Source organism: Molothrus ater, chromosome 17 (assembly GCF_012460135.2).
Source record: "Molothrus ater isolate BHLD 08-10-18 breed brown headed cowbird chromosome 17, BPBGC_Mater_1.1, whole genome shotgun sequence".
Classification (NCBI taxonomy): Eukaryota; Metazoa; Chordata; class Aves; order Passeriformes; family Icteridae; genus Molothrus; species Molothrus ater.
Genome location: NC_050494.2, coordinates 6,789,302 through 6,814,777, shown reverse-complemented (window position 1 = coordinate 6,814,777; position 25,476 = coordinate 6,789,302). Strand labels below are relative to the sequence as shown.

The following is a 25,476-nucleotide window of genomic DNA, read 5'->3' as shown; positions in this document are numbered from 1 at the left end:
AACTTCAGAGTTTCATGCCAGCTGTCATTTCAGCAATTATAACTGAAGAGCAAGGCATTGTCTAGGAATTAATGACAAGCTGAGAAGAGATGGCCTAATGTGCAATCAAGGGGTAGCACATGCTCTTGCACCCACAGGAAATGCTCTATAAGCTGGCTGTTACTGCACTCTCTGCAGAGCTGATGGGTTTCTGAGCTAGCTAATGTGCTGGCACAATTTTCTCTTTGTATTTTACATAGCTCACTAAATGCTAAGTTTCTTATATTCCAAAGATTTCTCCCCCACCCTCAGCAACAAGCAGTTTCCTCAGCTGCCAGTTAAGAGTGTAGGTTCTTGGGGGCAGAAGTGGAAGAAAATCTTTGTGTCTCATGTTCAATTTCTATCATTGAATAATAATTTTACTAGAAGTCTGAGCAAATCACTGAATGGCTAAATTGTCAGGAAATGTAAACTTAGAAAAGTGTGTAAAAAAAGCAAAAAATATATTTATAACATCAAGTCCAGGGTGTTTGGTGATTTGGTGCTGTAATTGAACACTTACATGAGGATTGATTAAGAAATGAAATGGACCTTCAATAAACATCTCTTTCCCAGCATGACAAATTTACCACTTTAAAGGCAAAAACCTAATGCAAGCTGTTACCTCCTCTCCAGATTCATGACTAGAAGTGACTGCCATCCCCAGACTGGCCACATGCATATTTCAGATCTCTTCATTATGAAACAAGTAATTTTCTAAATGTAATAATGACATGGAACAACCCTGTACACAGCACAGGGTTAAAAGGGAAAATAAGAGAGAAAAAAAGTCACTCCTTCAGAGCAAATCTATGAATACCACATTCAGTCTGAATGTTACTTGAAGCCAGATGATATCCACTGTTACTTGGCAATTAAAATCTTTATTTCTATCCACAACCTTTGCAATATGGTTTTGTGTCACTTTTATGAGCTATGGAACTTGCTAATCTCATCTTGTATATTTGTATATATGTGTGGCACATTGCATTTGCTATTTGGCTAACAAACTCTTCCACAATCAATTTCGTTTCATGCTAGGGAAGCAGTGAAAATAGATTTCCCCTTCTGGCTAGCTGTAAAATAGGTCTTTTTCTTTACCACTCACTGAGCAAAAGGAAGTTATATCTTCATTCTTGCTCTTTAGTGGATCCTGCTCCTGCTCAAGGGCCAGGATACAACTGACAGCAGGAGTTCAGGATGAAGCTGAATGCAGCCCCTTTCACCTGCATCACCTGTGTTTGTACTGCAAACAAACAGACCTGAACAGAGAGCTGAATCTGCCTTCAGAGGTTCCATTTACTGCTCACAGGCACCCCAGCCTGCCAGTGCTGCTGCCAAACAAACACCAGAGGGAACAAACCAGCACCAACAAAGGACAGCATTTGTCCTAGAGCCTGTGAGACAAAAATTTGTCACCCAAGAGGTTGTCTATTCCTGGGTGAGTGGTGTAACACCTACACTGGGCACTCATTTGCTGCTGTAACTCATATTTGAGGGGACAGTGAGGAGGAATCACAAGGGCTGAGCAATCTGACCACCCACCCTCACCCACAAATGAGATCATTATGTTGCTCTGAGAGCTGGTCCTCCCTGGAGGCAAACAATACCAACTTATTTCACCTCTGTACCTGAGCTATTAACTCTTTACAATACTTGCAGAGAATAGCTTAATTTTTTTTTTCCCTTGCACTTGATAATAGAACACTGAGCAGCAGTTGGAGGCACCTTTTCTTGCTAAGCCCCTGACCATCACCCTCTTCACGATCTCTCTTTCCCCATGATGCAAAAAACATTTTGTCCTTGAGCTGGGAGTTAGAAACTTGACTCTTAAAGCCCCCCTGAACTTTTTAATAAAAATATATCAATAAAAATTTCTCCTTTTCAGCTGGCTTAGGCCATCAGCAGCAAAGCCCAGTGGCCCTGGGGCTGGGTGGCACAGGCAGGGATCGCCTCCCACCCCCAAGTGCTGTGGCGTGGGAAAGCCCTGAGCACACATTCCTCAGCAGCACTCAGCACAGGAAGGCTCCTTCTCCTCACTCAAACCTTTCACTGGCACTCAGCAAGGTAAATAAACCATACAGCCACGGAGCTTCACACTGCTCCTCTCACAAGCCAGCAGAGGAAGGGTGGAAATATTTGTTTAGAGGAAGACACATTTACTCCTGCTCCCTGTGCCTTGGAGAAAGCACCTGCCCCTTGCAGAAACTGTTTACTTTGTGTTAAAGGCTCACTGAGCTGGCTGAAACGATCTTCCTGGAATAAATATGTGAAGAGAACTGATTTTTCCTAATATCACAGCATGGCCCTAGGGCACATTCATGCTCTCACACACGGCTCTCCTCAGCCTGTCTTGGTACAACCCTTGGTACAACTCTTGGCTCTGTCACTGCTGCTTGCATTTGCATTTTCAAGAGCTGATGCACAAAATTTGCTTGTCTAAGCCTCTTGACAATAGGGACATCTTAAAAACCTCAGTCCAAATAAAGTCAAGAGTCTGTCTTCTCAAGAGAACACATGTAGAAGTAGGACCAGAAGCAGAGAGAAGTCCAGGTGACCAAAAACCCCAAACCCACAGGCTTCCTATTTCTTTTTCCTATTTCTTTTTAGTTTTCTTTTTTTTTTTTTTTTGGTGCCACATCCAACACAGGTGTCTTCAGCATGCACTATGAGGTACTATGAGGTCTTCAAGCCCCAAAAACCACCTTAGTGATAATGTGCTCTTACAAAACTAGCAGGTGAAGGCTCAGCCAAGGGTCAACTCTTAGTCTTCAGCTTTCTTAAATAATATCTGGAATAAAATGGATTTTAGCCTGTTTTCTTTCTTTTCATAACTGTTTAGGATTTTAGTTTGTCTCAGACTTAAAATGAAAGTGGATGTGTATGCCCACTACCTTTCACTTTCAGGATTGAGAAGAATTAAAGGACAGTTTTGCAATGGGAACAGCTAAGTATAATGTCACAAAAGGGCCTTGTGCATAAAACCCTCAACAATATCAGAAGGCAAAGTGATCTCTCTCCCCTTCAACAGCTTCTGTAAGAGTTTGGGAAAGCCATACAATTCCTCTTTGGTTGGAAAACCAAAATCTCAGAGGGATGGACAAAGCCAATGCAGAGCTTTGTGTGTGCATTCGTCTCTCCTCAAGCAGAGTCACTCTCATTTTCCTTAGTATCAAAGTATCAGGCTGTTAAATAAACACTAGTAGGGAGAATATGCAGCAGTTTAAGCACAGAGCAGTTTGTTCAGGTCAGCATAAGGCAGAGAGAAGCATAATTCTGACAGGACTGTTTGCATGAAGTGTAAAACCACCTTTGTTTTGCTTCCATCAGAATGCAGGAACTCACACCAACACAACAATCCCAGGTATGCAGTCACAGAACTAATTAAGAGAAAGAAAACACAGTTTCTGCAGAAAGACAAAGGTTGTATTGATCATAGGTGAAATTCTGCTAGGACATTAGACTGTTAAATCCAGTCCCTCAGCCAGAAATCAATGCCTTGATGAGCAAAACAGATCAAGCAGAGACTTTACCTCCTTCCCTGTGCCAACTGCCTGCACCCAGAAGCTTTCCACAGCAGCTGCAGGAGGAGAATGGGTCCAGCATGGGGCTGGGAGTGCCCCAGGTGGCCCTGTGAGTGCCCCAGCTTGTGGGAAGGATGAAAGTTTGACAAGAAAGTCTCACAGATATGAAAGCTTAGCAGAGAGATTTTTGAATGTAGAGTCTGAAGAAGGAATAGAGATGGAAGCAAGTTTTGATCTAGAAGAAAAGAATTGCTGAGCCAGTCTTACTGGCTAACCAAGGAGGCAAAAGGTGTGTTACTTAGAAGGGGTTTTTATGACTTAAGAGCACAGGATAAACCCACGTCAAACAAGAAGATGTTTTTACCAAGAAGAAAGAGAGCACAGGCAAACAAATCAGCAAACGTTGCAAGTAGAAAAAAGGTCTCAGAATTTTCCACTGCAAGAAAACTGAAAAGCAACTTCTAGCTTAAACTGTAATGTACTAACTTTGAGTGATTGGAGAATAGTAACATGAATATGGTAATTACAGTAGTTATGATAGGCTATAGATAATAGTTAAGGTATAGATTGGTTCTACTGTATGAAGATGCTCAGCAAAGAAAAGTCTATAATGCATTGTAACCAAAACCAAAGGCTCTCCAGGGCTGCCTGCAGCTGGAGCTGACAGCTGTAGGCACAGCTCTGTCACCCACCACCCTGGACTGCTGTGAAACCTTGGGTACAATAAACTGCATTTTGAAGAGCTGCCTGGAGTCCTGCACCCCTCATTTTGGCTCTTACACCAGGTGGCCCTGTGGGTGCCCAGGTGGCCCTGTGGGTGCCCAGGTGATGCTCACTCACCGTGCATCTGGTAGGTGTAGGGCGCCTGCCCCGCCGCGGGCGCGCTGAAGCCGGAGCCGTAGCTGAGGAAGCCGCTCTGCCCTGGAGAGTGGCTCAGGCTGTCCTCTGTCTTAATGCCTTGGGGGGCCAAGAGCAAAACATGAGTGCTTGCCATGGAAACATGGACAAAAAGCAAAGATGGACAAAGAGCAGGTGACCAAAACCCCCAAACCACAGGCCTCCTTTTTCTTTTTTCTTCTCTTTTTTTTTTTGGTGCCACATCCAACACAGGTGTCTTCAGCATGTACTGTGAGGTACATTTCAGCTGGATTTTAACCTAATAAGGTCTCTTTTTTTACACTTTCTTTCATACACATATACATATTAGAGATATATCTATCTATCTATCTATATGTATATGTGAAATATATATATATATCAGAGATATATCTATATCTATAACATATTTACATATAACATATGTACGTCTAACATATAATCTATATCTATATATCTATGTTAGAGATATATCTATCTAATATGTATATGTGATATAGATATCAGTTATATTATGTATTTAATATAATAAACACACACACACATATAGATATACATATATGATATAGATATAGATAGATGATATAGATATAGATATATAGATATAGATATAGATATAGATATAGACATAGATATATAGATATAGATATATATATAGATATAGATATATAGATATAGATATATAGATATAGATGTGTGTGCATGTTTAATTATTTGTATCACCCAAACGGGTCTCCTAACAGCTAAACAAATTTATCCCAAATTTATTTGTGATTTATTAATTTATTTGAGTCAGCTACATCCTGTATCCACAACCAAAAGCACTTTTGCAAAGATGGGTAAACAACCATGAATAATACTGTTCTCAAAAGCAATTTCTGAAGATATAGTTTTGTTACAGAATTAAAGAAACTCTTGTAGAATTGAAGAAACTGACACATAAATTTCCTGAAAAGTTATCAGATGCAAGCAATGATTGACAATGGAACAGGACCTTCAGCAAAATAAACTCAAGATTTCTGTTCTCAAAGGAGTTATTTTTTACTTGCATTGTATTTTCAGCTTTGGCATCAAAACATTTATTGGCAAGTCCTACAGGAGGGTTATCATCTGCTCAGTTGGATATAACATACAGTTCAGGAACAACAGGTAAGCCCTGAAGCCACAAAAATCTTTTCATTTCTAAAACTAGGCAATTAAACTGAAAATTTACAGGGGAACAGCAATAGTTGAATTAAACATTGCAAGATGAAACCCTTGCTGGTAATGAAAGGAGTTGATATTTTATTCTGAGATGCTGCTGAGATTGTACAGCTGTATTATTAAAATAAACAGCTCAAAGGTGCAACACATGATGAACCCTTTGGGTGTGATCCTTCCCTCCTTTGCATCCTATTTGCACAACAAAAGATGGCCAATGGACACCCCCTGTGTGCTGGGATTAAAAAAAGACCTTGCTGATGTTTGGACACTGGATTTACACACTTTCCATGCTGTTGTCCTCTTTTAGCACTTGCAGACAAGTTGAATTCAGGTGTCTTACCCGAAACATGCTCATTTCTAGTTTAACTAGAAGTTAGCTAGAGAGAGCTTACTAGAAGTTAGAACTTAACTAGAAGTTAGCTAGAGAGAGCTTACTCCAAACCTGGAGTTAGCTAGAGAGAGCTTACTCCAAACCTGAGCAAGCACAGCAAGTCTGTGCTTGCTCAGGTTTGGAGTAAGCTCTTCCACATAATGTTTTCTCTAATAAAAATCACTTACTATAGCTTTAGGTGAGAAGAACTGCGATGCAGTTTGAGCACAAGCTCATAACAAGATGACTGTGAAAGGCAGGAAGTTTATTTGGACAGTGAAGGGACAAATTCTGGTGCAAGTGTGGGGCTTCATCACTGCTGGGGAAGAGAAGAGTGTGCAGAGAAGCCCCTCTCTCCAACATCCTGTGCTTTTCTATTCCATCAGCACTCCACAGGCCAGCGCTCAACCTGCCCACCCCAGTTACAATTAATCTTCAGCAAATGGGCCTCTTTGGAAGCCTAAAAATTGTTGTCAGACAGCAAAATACCTTAGCACCAAATTAATTTCCACATAATGTTCTGTTTTGTCTAGGAGCTGGCCGAGTTTTATTTTTTGTGCCTAAAAACAATACTGCTTCATTGTTCTTGGTTGTCAGCCAGGTGGAGTTTTTCATACGCTGTGCTGAGTATCTTAGAGAGGGTGTACAGGCTGGGGGAGGGAAATCACTGCTCAAGGATGCTAAGAGGTCACCCACAGGATTTATAAGCAGCATATGGGCCTGACACATGTATGCCCTAAAGCCTCTAGGCAGTAGCAAATGGCTCTGCTTTCACCTGCTCTAACAGGACAACTGCTCAGAGTTTTCCTTGGAAGTCAGCCAGCTGATGCAAACACACAAACAGCTCCAGGAAAGGGTCTCTGAACATTCCTCTCATCATCCTGGAAGAGCTTTGGTTCTGCCAAGGCTGCTTCCCCAGCCTTCCAGAGCACTGCACTAAATTTCCCTTCAGTAAAAGCTTTGTCAGTATAAAAACTTCTTGTTGGGAAGAGATCCTGTATTTGCCAAGTAAACAAAGGTGCTAAGGAGCACAAGAGAAAACAGTAGTGGAAACAAAACTATGAAACCATTTTAATGGTGCAAGACTCAGCCCTCATGTGAGCAGCCAGAAGGAGGAAGCCCAAAGTTTTCTGTTAAAGAGCTGCACCTAAACAAGAGCAACGTCTCTTTGGTCTTTAGGAGTGGAAAGAAATTTCATCTTCCTCAAGAGCTCAGTATCCCCATGCAGAACTTGAGGACACTTAAAGCTTGGTGTAGCAGGCATTCCTCTGTCAGGAGTGCTGGTTTAATTAGCTGCCCCAGCTGCTCCTGCCCAGCACTGTCTCCCCACAGCTGTTGGCAAGGCTGTGCAGGAAAGCAGGGAACAAAGCTGACTGGGGTTAGAAATGCTGACTGCACATATAGCCAGTAAGTGTCCATTTAAACACAAACTGTCTTCCAAAACCAAGGTACTCTGTAACCTCTCACCCATGCCTTATTCTGCTCTGCACTTTGGTTCTTCTGTAATAATACACACAAAATTTTTCTCAAAGTAGCTTGTGTTATTGAAACCTCAGGAAGAATCAAGGATGGTAAAGTGTAGTTTTAATAAATACCAGATTTACTGTACTTTGTCTTGACAGTGGATCATGGCAACACTCACGAGCTGTTACTCCTAAGTGGCACATCCTGCTGAACCTGAATTTCTCATATAGTCTACTACTGACTGGCTCCAAACTTACCTGGTTTGCAAAACATAACCCATGATATGACAAGCTGATAGGTTTAAAGCTGATAATGTTCAAAGGAAACCCAACATTTTTAAAGCCAGACTTTCCTCTAAGCCTAACGTTGCTGAGACACAAATGACAATTCGGTGTAAAACTTAAAGACTCCAAATCTATTTTGCCAGCAGCAGGAGGATGATGCCCTCAAGGCACCAGGACTGTGGGGTACTCACTGTAGGAGGGGATTCCGTAGGGCTGCCCTGGTGGGGGATAGGCAGTGTAGGCAGCAGCCTGCTGGATTCCCGTGCTGTACTGAGCCTGTCCATAGGCTGCCATCGTGGGGAAGGACGGGACTGTCACTATGTGGGGATAGTGTCTATTCAGAACAAGGAAACAGAAGGGATTAAGGCAACAGTTACTGCACATGGTCTTCTAGAGCACAAGCAGAACAGTTCTGGACATCTTGCTAAAATTACATTCAACACAGGATGCTGAATATTTTGGGAATTGAGAGGACTGAAGCAGAAGTTTGTTTTATGAACTATCAGATTAAGCCACCTAAATGCATGGCGGCTTTAAGAAAGTGCAAAATACATGCAAGTTAAAAAAAATAAATAAAATCAACACTGATTTTTCGTGTTTCATTTTGAGTTTGCCGAACAAGTGAGTGAGATGGGAAACCTCAGACATTTCGACACATCCCCTCTGTGGTTACTCATAAATACAACAATATTCAAACTGATAAGGTTTGGATCCCCAGAGCTACAAAAACACAGTTCACAGTACCTCAAACCTTATTTCACTCCATATCCAAGAAGATTAAGAACCAGCTACTTCCCTGTGCCAGAGACGTGTGGGGGAACAGGTGGATGGGCTTAGGGCAGATGTTTTTTAAGGTGACAGAAGTCTGCACAAAATGGCTGTTCAGCAAAACAGGGATTTTAAATTACAGCACTTGGCACGAGCACTCACTTTGTGGTGTACAGATGGAGAGGACACTGCGGTGCTGCTTTGCTGCTGCCTGGAAAACAAAATTAAAGGGTCTTAGATTTTCACTGTGTTCTCTTCTGTGGCCAAGCTGATACAATTGTTTTTACCACTGCTGGGTTGAGAAAAATATACAGGAATCAAAAGACTTTTTATTTTTTAGTTAATATTCCCAGGCTGAGGTAGGTAAGAGAGATATTCTCTGCTTCACAACAAATATAGATTTAGTTTTTAATTGAGGGTGATACCAGTTGATTGAACTACCAGTTTCTTCTTCTCATGGGACTGATATCAGTCATGAAGCTGGGCTTTGAAGCATTGACTCATATGCTAAAGGCTATAAAAGCCAATACTATGATTGCTGAAGTGATTTAAGCTCACTGCACATTTTGATCTTTTGCTTTTTTTGGTACTCTCCTAGACCATGACTCACTTTCTTTAATGTCCATTAAAATAGATCAAATAATAGTAAATATTAAAAATACAACATCATAAATCTCCTTAATTTGAATTTTTTGAGTTAACTATAGCATACCTTATTGAACTACCAGCAATCAAAAAATTACATCATTAAAAAACCTATCATGCAAGTTATATGTGCAAGATGCCTTCTAATGGACCAAACAACTGTGTGCTGTAACACTACCAAAGAAAAATGTGCTACCAGCTTTATTCAGAGATAAATTTATATTTACCAAATTAAAAACTAAAAACAAACAAACAAACAAAGCGAAATGAAAACCTGCAAGTTGTACTGAAAATGTCATACAAAAATACCACCATGTACATTTTGCAGGTTGCCGCCACAGTGCCATCCAAACTTTGCTCCTCGGTTCCTGGCTGGAGCTGTCATTAATTCAGCACTACAAATGCCAAAACACTCTCACAATCATCAATAATGACAAGCCACAACTGATGCAGCCTCTGTGTCTGCTGGCTGCATCAATGCACACACCAGACTCACTGCACATGGCTTCTCCACACACCTCCAGTGACCAAAGCAGCACAACCTCCTTTGTTCAGACATTGGTCAGCTGGCAAATTAAACATTTAAACCATTTTTCATTTAATGAAATGTGCAAGTACATATAAAGTCTAAATGCATGCAAACAGTTCTGTGGGTTTGGGTAATTTGTGCTGTAAACATGGACAGAATGACCAAAAAGATCCAACATGCTCACATCTGAAATGTTTGCTCTTCCTGATTTAGATCTCTCTTGAATATGGTTTACACACACAACCCTTTTTCACAACATTTTACATGGCATGATCATTTTATGCTATAACACGGAGATTACACCAAACTATTTTTAAAAACACTGACATTTCATCTGGTAACTTTTTAGAGTAAACTTCAATAAAAATTGCATCATCATGAGTCCTTACTAAAATATTAATTACTAGGTACCATTCTTTTTTTAGAATGTTAATTTATGTAATTAGTGGTGAAACCTCTACATACATAATCACTGACAGGATCACCCTGATCACTCACAGAAACAAAACCAGAAACACTCTTCAAACTCCTGCAACACTCCCACACCTTAGAAAAGTAAAATCCACCTGCAACCCTACCTTGCTTTCTGTGCCCATAAAATGTGGTACAGCAACCTATTTCCCAAGCAACAGGCAGAGAGGTTTACTTTAAAATACTGACAAAGGACAGTGTTATAAAAATGCACATATTATTGACAAAGGATAATGTTATACACGTGTATCTATTCACTTACACATCCACAGAAAAAAGATTGAGTTTAAAACCAAAACTGGGCTTACCTGAGTCACCTTCAAACTCACTATGAAAAATTTGCTTTGACTTACCTGAAAGACAACAGTTTAGAAAATTAGATTTTCAGACTGTGAAAACAAGAACTACACCATTTCTGTCTGTCCCTCATTACCAAACAGATCTCCATGAAGAAATAAACATTTTAAAATTAATTTCTTTAATTCTTAATGGCTTTTACTCAAAAAGCCAGCAGAACAGTTTGAGCACAAACCTCATTTCTTGTCTCTTTGAAAAACACCACAGCATCAAATTTTTATTTTGGTACAGAGTAAATAAGTTTGCCAAGAATTCCAAGTAGGAATTTACTGTGTGTGAATATGCAATATGCTACTGTCACTGACAAGAAAAGGAAAGTTGATCCTACAGGCAAAATGTGCAAATTATATATTTTATATATATAATTTTTCAATTATATTGAAAATTATATTGATCTAACTGCACATCTCATGACAAGCACCCATGAAAACAACAGGCCAGACAACTACACATACATCTAAATGAGTTAGTACTATGACTAGACTGGCTAAATTTAATACTTGATGTGTAATACAGAGCAGAAATTTGTGTGCATTTATTACACGAAGAGCTCTGTCAGTCTGAGAATTGTCAAACACACAAGTATTTTCCTGTTCTTCAAATTAACCCCAAGTATTTTCAAGGGAAAGAGCACAATCTTGGTAGCACAGGGGATAATTCTGTAGAAAAAACACTATAATATTTCTATAAGAAACAAATCAACGTGAGCTGTCACTGGCAAAGTGGTGCTTCTGTGCTGGCTCTTATTTATACCCCATAACAAAAACAGTTCCTGCACCAAGACTTTTACAAAATGATGTACCTAAAAATCATTTCTAGCTCTAATCTTTTCTGCAAACAGGACCATCTAAAAGGATGTTTCCTTTAATTCCATCTGCTGCTTTTGTAAATAGGAAGCCACGATGGGCGTGATTTAACCATGCAATTCCTAATGCCTGAGCAAACATGCAAACAAAACATCTCCTGGCCTTCCAAGAGCCTCTAAATGAAGGGTTAAACATACTACTAAAACATAATAGCCAGTGCCTTTTCCTACCTCCCCTCTAACAGGAAGGCTGACAGATCCTGACCGCAGCAAACAATAGCTGGGATTGTACTAGCAAGAACTAGTTCAGCTGCATCACTTGCCAATAATTTTTTTAGCAGATTTAACATTCTTCTGTTTCCTTCACTTGAGCAGTACGATGGGGCAGGGGGGAGAAGGAGGAGAGCAGATAAATTTCCATCAGAGCCACTGAAAGAATTTGTCCCTGGTACCTGCCAAATGTGAAACTCCAGAGCAGAGGCCAGCAGGGCTAACCATGAGGGGATGGCAGCAGTGGTCTCAGAGCCATGCAAAGTGGGGCACAGAGCTGCTTTGGCAGGAGGTTTTCAGGCTGCTCAATGCATTTCTGGGCCTGGGAGCCCCCACAGCCCCCACATTAACATCAGCAGCAGCACAGCCACCCAAGCCCAGGGCTCACGTTCACATCACCACTGGGGCTCCAGCAAAAACTACCAGGTCTACACAAAATACAGTTTCCACCTGCAATTCCTCCAGTGGAACAAAAATCTACACATGCATGTGTGTAAATGCAGGCACCAACTACACACAGATGTAGATTTACATATGAAATATTTCTATTCCATTTGCATTCAAGCCATTGTGGAACTAAAGGATTCAACCACAACTGGTGAGTATAGAAAAAAAAAAACAAAAAACAAACCATCAAAAATCTCAGTTGCTCACTATACTGTAGAATTAATTGCCAGAAGCAGAGGCCTTGCAGTGGCCAGCTCCCTTTGGTAACATATATTAATTTATTTTATGTTAAAGCAGCAAACAGCAAGCAGAAGAGCAGCCTACCTTCTATGTCATCTGGAGCCGTGGCATAAATGTGAGAAAGGTTAAGCTTCAGTCTGTCAGGGCACTCTCTATTTACAGTCAGGCTGGGTGATATCACTAGATCTAGCATTTCCTTATACCTGAAGGAAAACAAAGGAAAAATACAATTTATTCATTAATTATGCATGCTTACTAATGATTCAATTTTTTTTTTCCCTAAGAGTATAAATATTAAAGCTGATTACCTAAACCCAGGCTTCATATAAATTCCACATAATAACATTCACTAAAGTTTTCATCAAAGGGAAATGCTGAATTAAAATGCAGTACTTGCTTCCTTGGAGATTACACCCATCTGATTAATGATTTCCCTTTCTGCCTGGATTTTGCCACACAAAAACAAAATTCCAGATCTCTCCTATGCCATCTAAGCAAGAATACACACACCAGTGTCCAGTGAGGCTGCAGAACAGACTGTAACAGGCTGAAAATGAAGCTGAGGGCAGTTAAGATCATTATCAAGTCTTACAAGGTAATAAAGTCAGGACTGGTGACAGGATCAGTTTTCCAGGGGACACCCAAGTCAGGCACCCCACTACAATGTCCTGGCCATTAGGTGGCAGTGATACAAGGACAGTCCCTTTCACATGAGCACCCTTCTCTGATGCAACCAACAACTTCAAATTAGCGACACCGAGGACTTGCATCTCTGAAGAAAAACACAATTCTTCAGGTGTGCACATGACCTACACCACCATGACAGCTTACAACCTCTGCATTATGGAAACAGTCCAGAAACAAGGACTAAATCCTTATTTCAGACCTTATGTATAAAATCAATAGGTGTATTCCTGTACACACCACCATTTTCAATTCATGTGCCTACCTGCAGCTACCGACCTGTTCAGCTGCTTGCTTCCCTTGGAAGTGTTGGATATTTTGGATGGGTACAAAAGATGCCATTAAAAGCACAGATTTACACACCTGTGTTTTGGTGAAGACAATGGGGTGAGTACAATAAGGTCTGGTACATTTTATACCTGCACAATTCCTTTTATGCAAGGCAGGTTTCCTTGAAAACTTTACTCCCATCACGTTCTCCCCCTGTTCCCTGTGCAACCAATGCCTGTGTCTAGAACTGAAGAACACACTGGGCAAAGAAAACCTGGAGCTAAATTTCTCAATTAAATGTCTTAATTTCTTTTTAAATACACACAATGCAATGGAAACCTATTTGGATTTTCCAAGACTAAACTTGCAGCTGTTGGCTCAAGCCCAGACCAGATGATGAACAGAGAACACAAAGATTCTGTGCTGTTCTTTGCTTTCTGTGGCCACACAGAGCACAACCTCAGCTCAGCTCCCTGGAAGCCACTGGGTGGAATTAGGGCTATTAGGGGAAAGCATAACTGGGCTCTTGGACAGAGCAAGAGCTGATGGGGGAGAGGGAACGTGGTGGTGAGTGGATCCTGGCTGAGCTTGCTCAGGCTCCTTCCCTCATCACTGAGTGTGGCTGCCAAGGCAGCTGGCACATCCCTGCTCCCTGAGCTGCACTGGGCAGGCAGCACCTGGCTGCTCACAATCCACAGCACACCTAAACCATCCCAGAGTTACAGACGGCAGCACATAAAGATGAAATCATCAGGCTTCTGCAATACCAATCTATGTGTTCTGGGAGAAGCCAAGGGGTTTGTTTTGATTTTCTGTTTAAATACCCCTGTATGGCTTTACCAGCTTTGAGAAATAGAAAACCACAAACTTTTTATCTGAAGCTCCCCAATCCCTTTTATAAAGCCTGTGAGGAAGGACAAGTATTGTTAAGAACAAGCACAAACCAGATCATTTCATCTGTAACTAAAGAGCAAAACCAAAGCTAAATTCATTTTCATTTTCTCACCTGACAGCTGCCCAGACAGAAAAAAAAAAAATCAACAAAAAAACCATGAACCCTCTGTGAATTCATAGAACTACCAAAAATAGGCTGAAATGAAGAGGCATAAACATGTACAGTGCCCACAACCCCAATCCCCCTGTCCCCAGGTGGGATCTGGGATCTGCCTCCCTTGGAAATCCATGTGGGCATCTCATCACCCACACAGCCTCAATTCCAGAGGCTGGCAAAGGCTTCCCAAGCATGTGCCATGAAGGAGACCTTATGAGTGACCACCAGTGTGGTAGAAATGCTCTGGATCCAACACTTGTGTCATCCCTTTGTCCCCAAGTGCTACCTGCTTCAGATCTGCTAAGGAAACCAGAGCAGCATAAAAATCAGTTCTGCAGCTGCATCTCTGTTGCTGGTGGGTCTCAAAAGGGTTCCACCTTCAGATGTGTCCTTGTGAGAGGAGCACAGCTGGCTCCCCCTCCCTGCCTTAGATACAGAGGAACTGAAAATGCAGAAGCACAGAGCCACCAAGTGTGCCCACAGCCAGTGCCCACGCCACCAACGGCGTGGAAATGCAGCAAGGAGGCAGATGTGTGCAAAGATACAAACAAATAATCCCCAGGTGTAAAAAATCCAGCCCAGAGCTGAAACAACAATCCATGACTCCTCACTCAACTCAGAACACAGCTCACAAGAGGCTTCTTCACTCTGCACTGCAGGAAGCTCTGCTCCATCTGTACCAAAGCACTGCAGGGCAGTAAGGGATGGTCACAACCCTTCTTCTGCACACTGAACTTGTGCCAGAGCTTCTTCTCCAGAAAAGCCAGCACTCTCTTGCTGGCACAGCCAGGCTGCCACAGAGAAAGGGCTCAGGGAGAATTTTGTGGTGCTTCTCAGGGGGGCAGAACAAGGCATGAGCTACGGCTCCTAATGCTCTCTGAAAACAGCAGGGTGGGCAGGGGCTTTTTCCCAGAGGATTTAAGGAATATGTTTATTCAAATCCACCAGCACCCAATTAAATTTTGTCTGCATGGCTGAGAAGGTGGGGTTCCATTTTATACAAGCTTTTCCTTCCCACTCTGAGCACCATCTCATTTCTTTTCCCCTTCCTCAGTGCTATCCCTGAACTGAGGGGAAGCACTGCTGCCCCAGACCCTGGCAAGCTGGGGCTGTTCCACCTTGTTTCTCAGATAGCACATACCCTTCAGCATAATCCAAACCCCATAATCCATACCCTTCAGCATAATCCAAACCCCCATCACTCATGACACTGCCCAGGCTGTTGCCAAGTGAACAGGAGCAGATGTTTAAAGGGAAATGATCTTTTATAGTGATTAATGCACTTTAATTACATCATTGTTCAGAGATTTCATTAGCTACTCTCTGCCTGATGGTTCTTCTACTGGTTTTGTTCTGTTCACTTTTGCATTCACCAAGTCACATTGTATTTTCCTGTTTTTTCAGCTCTCACTTTAGTTTAGAGTCTGCATTAGTTGCATGTACAAACAGGTAACTTTTCACAGAGCTGCCTGGCTGGCTGTGCCTGTCACGTCTGAGTGCTGTTAGTGGCTTTGCCTGTTTTGCACGCACCATTTACTGATTTATTCATGTGTATTTCTTGCCTATGGACTTCTTGACAAGAGTTTCTGAAATTCCAGTTTTAATGATGGCAAGCTACAGAAAACAGTCAAATAATGGAACAGGGCTGGTACTTAAAACAGTAAATGACATGCTGGAGTGCAACTGATGAAAATATCAGGTCTTTGTTTTCTTTTTAGAGAAAAAACATTTTCTGGCTTAAGCAGTGTACAGTGAATCAGTAATAAAGTTTGCTGAATATGAGCTTTTATTAAAACCAGTGATGGCAGCATCTAGCATGCAGGGCTGACAGACATCTGGAAGAGCTTTTGGCTGCTACAATTAAGAAGAACCTTGTGTGAATTTGTTGCTCAGCTTTTCCATTAGAATCCCCTACTCAAACCCCAGTATTTTGCCCTGAAAGTTAGCCCACAAAATCTCTGCCAAAAACAGAAACTTTTTTTCTAATGTTTAGGAAGGAAAAAATAGAAATATAAGGTTTTTTTTTTTTCTTTTCAGTCATTATGAAACTAGGAATGCCAGATTAAACAATTTAAGGTTTCAGATTTTTGACTGAGGTGTTGGGGCAACTGGCAAATCCCCTATTCTTTTACAGTGATGTTTGGAAGGCAGTGATTCCAGACCCCAAGTCAAGGCAGTCAAATGTGTGCTGAAGACAGAACTCCTGAGTGATTCAATCTCTCTCCAGGCAAATTACTCAAAAATGGGTGTCCAATGCCATGGAGGGACCCAGTGTGATGCCTTAAGTTTTAGCTTTCTTATTTTACAGATTCTGAACTTCACATAGAGCGTTAGCAAGTTCCTCACAGTTCAGTCACACAAAACAATCCTTTTTCAGCCTGAGAACTAAGGACACCATTGCAGCTTCAGGCCCAAAAAGTGCAAACAACAGCAAACTGAGGAGAGCAATCTGGGAGGATGGGACTGCATAACCTGAGCTGGAATTGGACAATTGACCCCAATAAGGAAATGGACCAAAATTTATAAAAAGTGTGAAAACTCGAGACCCACCATCCACCTTGGGTGGAGCTGTAGCCAGGCTCCTGTACTGCCCAAGGAGTATCCTGTGAAGGCCTTTTAATAAATCCCTTCTTTATTCCTTTAACTCTAGGTAGCCTCTCAAGGCATCAGGTGTGCAGACTGAGCCTGCAAGGTGATGAGAACTCCCTGGATCATATTTTGAGAGGGTGGAAGAGGAAACCAAAAATGGCATTGTGGGCAGATGGAACCTCACCACAGCTCTGCCCAGCACGGGTGACAAGGCAGAAGGCACCGGCAACAGGTCAAGGAGTTTCCTTCCAAAGCTTGGGGCTCTGCTGCTCAGGCAGAACCTGCATCCTCTCTCAGCCTGCTCCCACTTGTTATTAACATCAACCCACAAGACACTAAAGGCAGCTCAGGGCACTTCCATCCTCCCTGAGGAGGCAGTGGGCTTCTGCCTGGGAATCTGCACTTCTCACCCATCTCTACCCCAGTTCCGGGGTGAGAAGACAGAATTCTGGCTTCAAAATGTACCTGAATGGTAAAAAAAAAGTTCAAAGGAGAGCTTTCAGGGCATTTTCAGCAAATAAGACACCTGGGCAGTATGAGGTACCAGGTGAACTCAGTGGCCAAGTGATTGAGAGATTTCAGAGGGAATATGTGCAAGGAAGAGCGGGGCATTTCCCCAAAATGACAACAGCCTGCAGGAGGGCACCTGAGCAACAGAAAGGACATGCAGGAGGAAAAGACACTAAGGGGGGAAAGCTGGCATGGGTGTGGGAAAAAATGAGAGTGAGCTCTGCATCTGCCATGAGTGAGGGAACTGAAGAGGTGGGAGCCCTGCAGGTGAAAAAGCAAAATTCCTCCCCTTGGGAAAAACCTGCCAGAGCCTACAGTGGAAAGGACAAGTACTTCAAGGCAGTGAGAAATTGCAAAGTTTCTCAGAAATTATGCTCCCTGCAACAATCCCATGCAATGATCTTCTCAAGAATTTTTACTTGTATCTGGATGGAGGCCAAATACAAGCTTAAACCACCAGATCTTCCTAAACATATGCATATGCCAGCACAGAGCCCTAGGCAGGAGTGGTACAAGCCAAGTCCTCTGCTTTCAGCTCTGCTGGGAAGGGGAGGAGTAGAGACTGAGATTGCAGCAGAATTGCAAGAGTCACATTTTTGTCTTGCTGCTGTGACTTTATCTGTTTTTAATTAGTTGATCAACTGCTTTCATCTTTCTACCCTCCTAAAAAATGGTGCAGATTGCTAAGAAATACTTGATGATTCCAGTGGTATTCATCATTAAAAAGATGACAGCCCCACTTTATTTCAGAAGTGAATCACATGCAGAAAAATCTGAAGATGGCTTTCTCACTCTCTGATTCAGAGAAAACAAACAAAACCCATCCCTGTCCTAAAAAGTTTGGGTTTAATTCATTCCTAGGAAATACAAGATTAATTTTTTTCCCCCATATGGATAAAATTTTCAAAAGCACCTGCTATGCCTCATTAATTTTCATTGGGAATTAAAACTTCTACTGTTTTAACTCCATGGGAAGCATAGTAGCTTAGGCAGCGTTGCCAAGACTTTTGGTAGCAAAATTCTGCTCCCAATTTTACTTTGCTCCTGTACAAAAATAAAGGAATCATTCATAAGCAAAGAAAACAGTATTATCTTGCAGCCACCTTCCACATGGTATAATCATAGGGAATTTCCCACACTGAAGATTTTGGCTACTTCTATCCACACATTTCAAAAGCAGAGGAAAGTAATTTCATTTCCTCTGTCAGTACATTCCTCCCCACACTGTTTGGCCATTCTTCTCTCCCATCTATAATAGCTTCTTTGTTCCATTTCAAAAACTCACAAATGCTTCAGCAGGTGAAAGCCACGACCCTGTTTTTTCTTTTATAATGAGTCTTAGTTCACCCACAAGTACATCTGATAGATGCATGCAGGAAAAGCCTGGACAGGCACCAAGCTAAACCTGGGCTGGCATTGATGCTCATGTCCAAGGCTGACAGCACAGCCTCGGTGACAAGATGTCCTTTCAAGGTGACCTGCAGGGCAGATGCCTTGGGCTGTTTGTATTCCTGAGAGCTGCTTTTTACCCGTGTAACTGCACAATAAAGGCAGCAGCACTTGTCTGGATTTACCATTGCCCAGCCTGCTTCAGACACAAAAGAAAGGGGAGTCCTCACCATGGCTGTAGCACACATAACAGAGCCTCCAGCACGTGTTATCTCAGGCTGAGGATGAAACCAAGAGGAACAAGAAAAAATTACATGGTAGGTAAAGAAAAAACCAGCTTGGGTTAACATTGAGAATTTCAAATTCCTCTTTTTTTTTAGAAAAAAAAAAGTGTTAATTCTAAACAAGTTTAAGAAAAATAACTGAGAAAAACCAACAAAATAGACCAATTCTTTCACACTTCTGAAACCACTATTGTTTAAAAATAACCAAAGTATTCCATCAACTTTAAAATCTTTCCCCACATGGTTTCTGTGTTTTGTCTTTTTTTTTCTTTAAATGAGACAGTCTTTTTTATCAAAATTTTACTTTCACTGGAAGTTTTCTGTCTTGCTCTAACCCATAGACCAGACAGTGAAAAACAGATGAAAATTCCTGTCTCATGAATTTTTTGAGCCACATTAACTTTTTTTTTTCTTTCTTTCTTTTTTGGAAGGAAAGTCAGCCTTAAGATTTTTCAGTGCTTGGAACCGGCACAAATAATTGCATGCCTTGTTTCCCTGGAAGTCCTGAATTTCCAGAAGCATTGACTTGCTTCACCAGGCTTCATCACCTGCTATTCCAGTCTGCTTTTCATTGATTTTTCTTTAAATATATTATTTCTTTTTTTTTTTCTTTAAATGCAGTATTTATTTTTTATCTCAGACCTGTTAATTACAAAAAAAAAAAAAAAGTAGGGTGTCTTCATATAAATAAATGTTTTTACTCCTCCCAGCAGGGCTTCACTACTGCCTCCTCCAGGTGCTGTTTTCCTGATTCCCCCTGCAGACACAGCAGACTGAGATGAAAAAGGGGCATGAGCTGGGCTGGGATTCCCCTGCCTTTCCTGCAATTAAAATGGGAGAGACTGAAGGAAGACAGAGCAGAGGGAGCAGCAGCATTTTCTGGCTGAGCAGTCCACAGGAGAGGGGATTCGGTGCCCATAAAACCACCCAGGACAAGGCACCTTCACCATTCATTCTGAAAGCACTCTGAGAGGCTCAATTCAAATTGAAAATTGGAATGAGCTCATGATGGGGTTCACAGCACAGAGCTTCAACCTGTCAGCCCCAGCAGAAACACATCGTGACACTGGCTGGAGTCATTGGGCTTTTAAAATCCATTTCAGCCACAGTATTTCACTTATTCTTAGTCAAAATGAGAAAGTAGAATTTTTCACAATGCCTTTTTTGGGTCTGTTGGATCTATTTGCTAAGTGGAGCAACCCTTGCAAAGTTATTATTTTCCAAAGCATAAAATTACTCAGCTTTCTTACTGTGAACAAGCAAGTACCACACAGGATACATTGATAAAGAAACACTGTGAGCTTACAGCCTACAATGACTTGAAATATAAAATTGTATGTGTATGCATACATACAAAAGCACATAAATAATCCCTTTCAGCTTCCACATTCCTATTTGACATTCACAAGCTTTTTAATTTCATCACACCTCTTCCTATTCAGATCCCCCAGGCATGCAAGGGCTGCATGTGACTGCAGAAAACCACTCCAGCAGCTCCAGCTGCAGAATTAGGGCCCTTCATGTGAAATAACTGTTTCCAGAGTCAGGGCTTCCCAAACCAAGGGCTGCAGAGTCCAGCTCATGACAATTGTCACTATTTAGGCACCTCTTTCTACTTTGAAGAACTACATTTTTTACTCCTTCTCTTAAGAATCACAAGGGCTAAAGACACAAATATATATATATATATATATATATATATATATATATATATATATTTGTGTCTTTAGCCCTTATATATATATATATATATATATATATATATATATATATATATATAATTAGAGTTTATTCCCCTCAGTTTTCTGCTTTCTCCTCACATGCCATGGTGAGTAAAGAGCAGAACATGAAACTCTGATCTTGCCAGGAAAAAAACTCATTTTCAGGTGTGTGTGTTTGCAGGGCCTCATTTTGTAAAATATTTGCATCATCAATACACCGTAACATAAAGTCATTACATAAGCAAAATTAAGCATCCAGAAACTACTTCAGCTCTACCATACCAGAACGAAGTGGAGACAATAAAGCACTGAACATCACAGAAAAAAAACATCTGCTTCAAAAAATAGTGGAAAATCAGAGAGAACAGAGCTTTCCTTGCTTATTTGTGGAGCCTTGGGCACACCTGCCCAGACTCCAGTGGCATGAGAGAAACTACTTTTAGGCAATCATTTTTGCAAAACTAACTATTCAATGAGGCAAGTAATAACTTCTCTGAAACTCTATTTAATGCAGCAGGACAAGAGAAATCATCCCAAGATGCAGAGGGCTTGGGAGGGGAAGCACCTCACACAGCACACAGCTGGAGCAGCAGGGCAGCAGGAATTCTATCCCTGCACAGTTTAATGCAGGGAAAGTTGGCCATTAGCTGGAACAAGTGCCAAGGGAAAACATTTTCCAGAAAGTTTAGAACATTTATACCACCCACATCCTAACAAAAAACCCCTCATTCCAAAGGCAGTGATGCACGAAGCTGCCACAAGCCTCAGGGTGTGAGCAACTTGGTCTAGTGGCAGGGGGGCTGGAACAAGATGATCTTTAAGGTCTCTTCCAACCCAAGCCATTCTATGACTCCCTGAAGTTCCCACAGAAAAATCAATGTATTAGAAAATACTTGCTCACGTTGCTTCAGAAGGAATACTCTGACTAAAACCCACAGGTAAGTGTGTGCAAGAAAAAGTGGCGCTCACTAACACGGGAACAGCTCTCACAGAGGACACAGTGAGATCAATTCTTGTCACAGAGAAACAGCAGATCAAACCCTGGTGTGAGACTCACAAATCCTGGGGTTTTCTCCCTGCTCTGCCCCAGGTAACTCAGCTCATTCCTGGGCGAGTCCTTTGTGCCACCGCTGTGCTTCCCGGCCTTTGTGTCTTTCCCTGCAGAAGCTGCAGGACAAGTATTATTCCTCTTTATGCATGTGCAGCATTCACCAGTGCAATGCTGTCCTAATGTCTGTGAGACCTCCAGGCACTGCAGTATTAAATAAACTGCAGTAACAAAAGATATATATATATATATATATATATATATATGTAATTTTCCCTAGAGCTGCAGTTTACCTTGAAGTAACACTACTGAGTTCTTCCAATCACTATGAGACTGGGCAAGTTTCTCAGGACTACATTAAGGCCTCTGTAAAATTGGGAACTACAGTATAAATTGCCAATTAAGCTCTTTTTAGGGGCTGGAAAGTCCTCTGAAATCTTGAGGTGGAACCTGTTACAGTGCTGGAGTATTGATATCCATGCAATGAATAATGACCAACGTGAGCATGAGACAGCCAAGAAGGAGGCGAGGCACGAGACCTGGCCTTCAGGGCATGTTCTCTCACTCATTTTTGGTCCAAAACCTCTCCATTCCCAGACTATGAGAATTTCTTCACCATTTTGATTTACTTCTCAAACCTGTCAGAGTCCTGCAATGGCTCCAGCAACCCACCAAGAAGGGTAGGGCTGCCCCTTTATAACAGGCCTGTGTCAGCACCTCCGTTCTCAGCCTGTAAAGGAGGAGCACTTGGGGAATAATAATTCAGAAAGAGCTATGGGAAAAGAACTATGAAATGTAAGTTAGCAAAAGGACTTTGGATGTGAGGGAAAAGTCTAGGATAACAGTACAGGTGAGGCTGGAGTGAGAATGACGTACTCTCTCCTTGGTTAAATCCCTCAAGTCAGACTTTCTCGGAGCAGAGAAGACAGCACAGAGCTGTTGTGTGTGTAGAAGGTTGAAGAATCTCTGACTGCCTTGTTTTCCTTACCAATAGAAGAGCAGTGATGGTGATATGACTATGGCACTTTGAACAGAACTGCTCTCTCAGTGCTACAATTTATGGAAATACCAGGTTCACAAAGTTTGGACCATTCTGTGATCAGCAGTGAATTTCTGGCTGGGTCATCTTCAAACATGCTGAGCCAAACCAGTTAATCCTTATAATATAACAAGAGCTGCTCCCCTCCTTTTGATGCTGCTTAACACACTCCTGTCCACAAACGCTGTAGGCAAGGCTGGTCCAGCACTGCAAATGCTGCTGCTCACTCAATACCTTTTAACCCTGAAGCTGCTTCCCAAATGCATGGCCTGGATGAGGAAATCCAACTGTACTCTGATACACCTTCCCCATTTAGATACCAAGTAAGTCAGGTTTCCAATCTGGATTTAGCAAATATGTAGTTACATAAATCAGATTAATGAACTTCTAACGTTCCCTTAGTCACAGTCCTTCCTCTTTGAGAAGAGCAGAGCATAGTCCTGGAAGAGAGGCTATCACTCAGCTGAACTTCAGGAAGTTATCCTTCCCTCCTCTTCTTCATAGATATAACAAAAGCCACCTTTTCCCTCCATTTTTGACTCGTAATAAAATAAAAATCAACTGTCATTATGAATAATATTTCTGTAGTGAAAGTTGGTTACCTCACCAGCAGGAATACTGAAATGTCAAATTTTTTGTTCCTCTATCTAGAACTGAAAGGCTCAAAAGGGACAAATTGAATCAAGAGGTTGGCTGACAATGGCAGTTTATAGATAAAAATACAGCAGATTTCTTGTTTTAAAGAGCTACAGCACAACAGCAGTGAGCAAAGTAGCACAATGTAATTGCTACTTATCTTGGAGATGTTAGGAGAAAAAAGGACAATAATCAAAAGCAATGCTTGAGCAAACTGCACTTTGTTACTCATACCAATTAATAGTGTGGAAACAGCCAAGGGGAACAGGAATCTACTCAGAGCAAATGCTCACAGTGTTTTCCTTGATATTAACTCCATTAATAATTTGTTTCTGTGGGTATTTGAAAGTCAGGCTAAAATAATAACACAGGAATAACAAATGGGACAGCATGATTCACTTTGTATGTTCAGGTGGGCCAAGGTCTGATTTCCTATGAGTTTTGGTGGGATAATAGGCTGAAGCTTTTTTCTTTAAGCCCAGGTGAAAGTTAACCCGGGCCCGAGTTCCCAAAGCTGTTGGCTGTTAGGTTTATTTTCAAGGCAGAGGGAAGGAATTTTTGCAGGGATAACCAGAGGATATTAACAAAGAGGAGTCCCAGAGATCCTGCCATCCAGTCACTGATGTTCTGCACGAGAGCACAGTAGTGAAAACCCCAAATAAAACAAATGCACCAACCCAATGCCATGCACACAAATGTCCCTGTTTTCCTTTGTAAAGCCTGATTTGATAATGAAAAACACTTCCTGGAAGTGCCATTTTATGATATTAAACAGGCCTCAAATAACTTAACAAAGTACAGAGGGACACTGACATTTGAACTGCAGGAGTTTTGTTTTCCGTCTTGTTTTTCCCCACTGTGAATGTTGCATTTGAATAACTGAAATTTTTAAAATCTCTTTTCCTCCTTTCAGCATGATGTAATGCAAGTGTTGCACAAGAATAACAATGTAGAGCTACTGCTGCTGGAGCCAAGTTTGGCACCAAGAGAGATTAGGGTTGGCACCATGCACCATGATCTTTAAAATAAATTTGGCAGCCTTGCTCTTGCCACTGCTGCCATAAACAGCAGTCAGGGCAGTAAATGGAAAAGTGCTGAAAGAGACTGTGAGTTTGTAACTGGAACAAAGATGCCCATTAGCCAAGCACTTAATCTAACACCTTCTCATATATGAAAAGTAAAGAGTTTTACAATGGCGTGTCAAAATTAGCAGCAGTAGCAGGGACCAAAGTGTACCATAACAGTGCCTTTCATCTGTCCATCACACCAAATTGAGCCTACACAACCCATCAGCCAGCTACCTGTCAGCCAGGAGAATTAACATGCACAACTGCAAGTTCCACCAGATTATTCAAAGAAAAATACTTGATCTATACAAGAGCACATCTGTCTCAACAAATTTTCTCTTTCCAGTACTTTTCAGTTATGCTTTCCCAGGAGGACATTTGCTCCTATTCAGTGATGCTGGAACAGTTCTCTGGAAAGAGACACATATGTGTGTTTTTCTTCTTTAAATGCAGATGGAACAGAGGAGAAATGCAAGGTTTCCTCACTGTATCCCTCCTGGCTTGAACTGAGTGAGCGTGGGCTGATTTTCTCTGCTCTATAAAAGGAGCCTGATGATTTGTGATGTGGACATCTGTCTGCAACTGGACAGATGCCACCAGCTTATTTCACACAGACAACTAGACAGCCGTGTAATAGCAGCATCTTTCAGTTGCTACTTCATTATTTTTTTTAAGAAACCTCATTACCTAGCAGAAGAGCTCCATATTCCATCCCAAATTTCACTAAATTTAAAAATCCTTGAAGCACCAACTCTCAAATAAGGGACCACCTTCACCTGTGAGATAAAAGTCAGAAGCATGTGTGGTGCTGTGACAGCTTTTTGTCACTTGGTTAGCACTAAAATATGTCAGAACATTCAAGGCAGATTTCAAGCAGTAACTTTCACCAGCAGTACCAACAAGCACTCCTAATGGGA

The 25,476-nt window shown here is 41.5% G+C and overlaps 1 protein-coding gene across 1 annotated transcript in view; it reads right to left on the bottom strand.

Moving 5' to 3' along the window:
• EYA2 (EYA transcriptional coactivator and phosphatase 2) overlaps window positions 1-25,476 on the bottom strand; it is an 87,556-nt gene that overhangs the window by 37,907 nt on the left and 24,173 nt on the right. The window contains exons 2-5 of the mRNA XM_036396000.2: window positions 12,356-12,474; window positions 8,670-8,718; window positions 7,931-8,073; window positions 4,383-4,499 (exon numbers count right to left, since the gene is read on the bottom strand). Coding sequence (XP_036251893.1) covers window positions 4,383-4,499; window positions 7,931-8,073; window positions 8,670-8,718; window positions 12,356-12,474 — 428 coding nt within the window. The remainder of the gene's footprint in view (window positions 1-4,382; window positions 4,500-7,930; window positions 8,074-8,669; window positions 8,719-12,355; window positions 12,475-25,476) is intronic.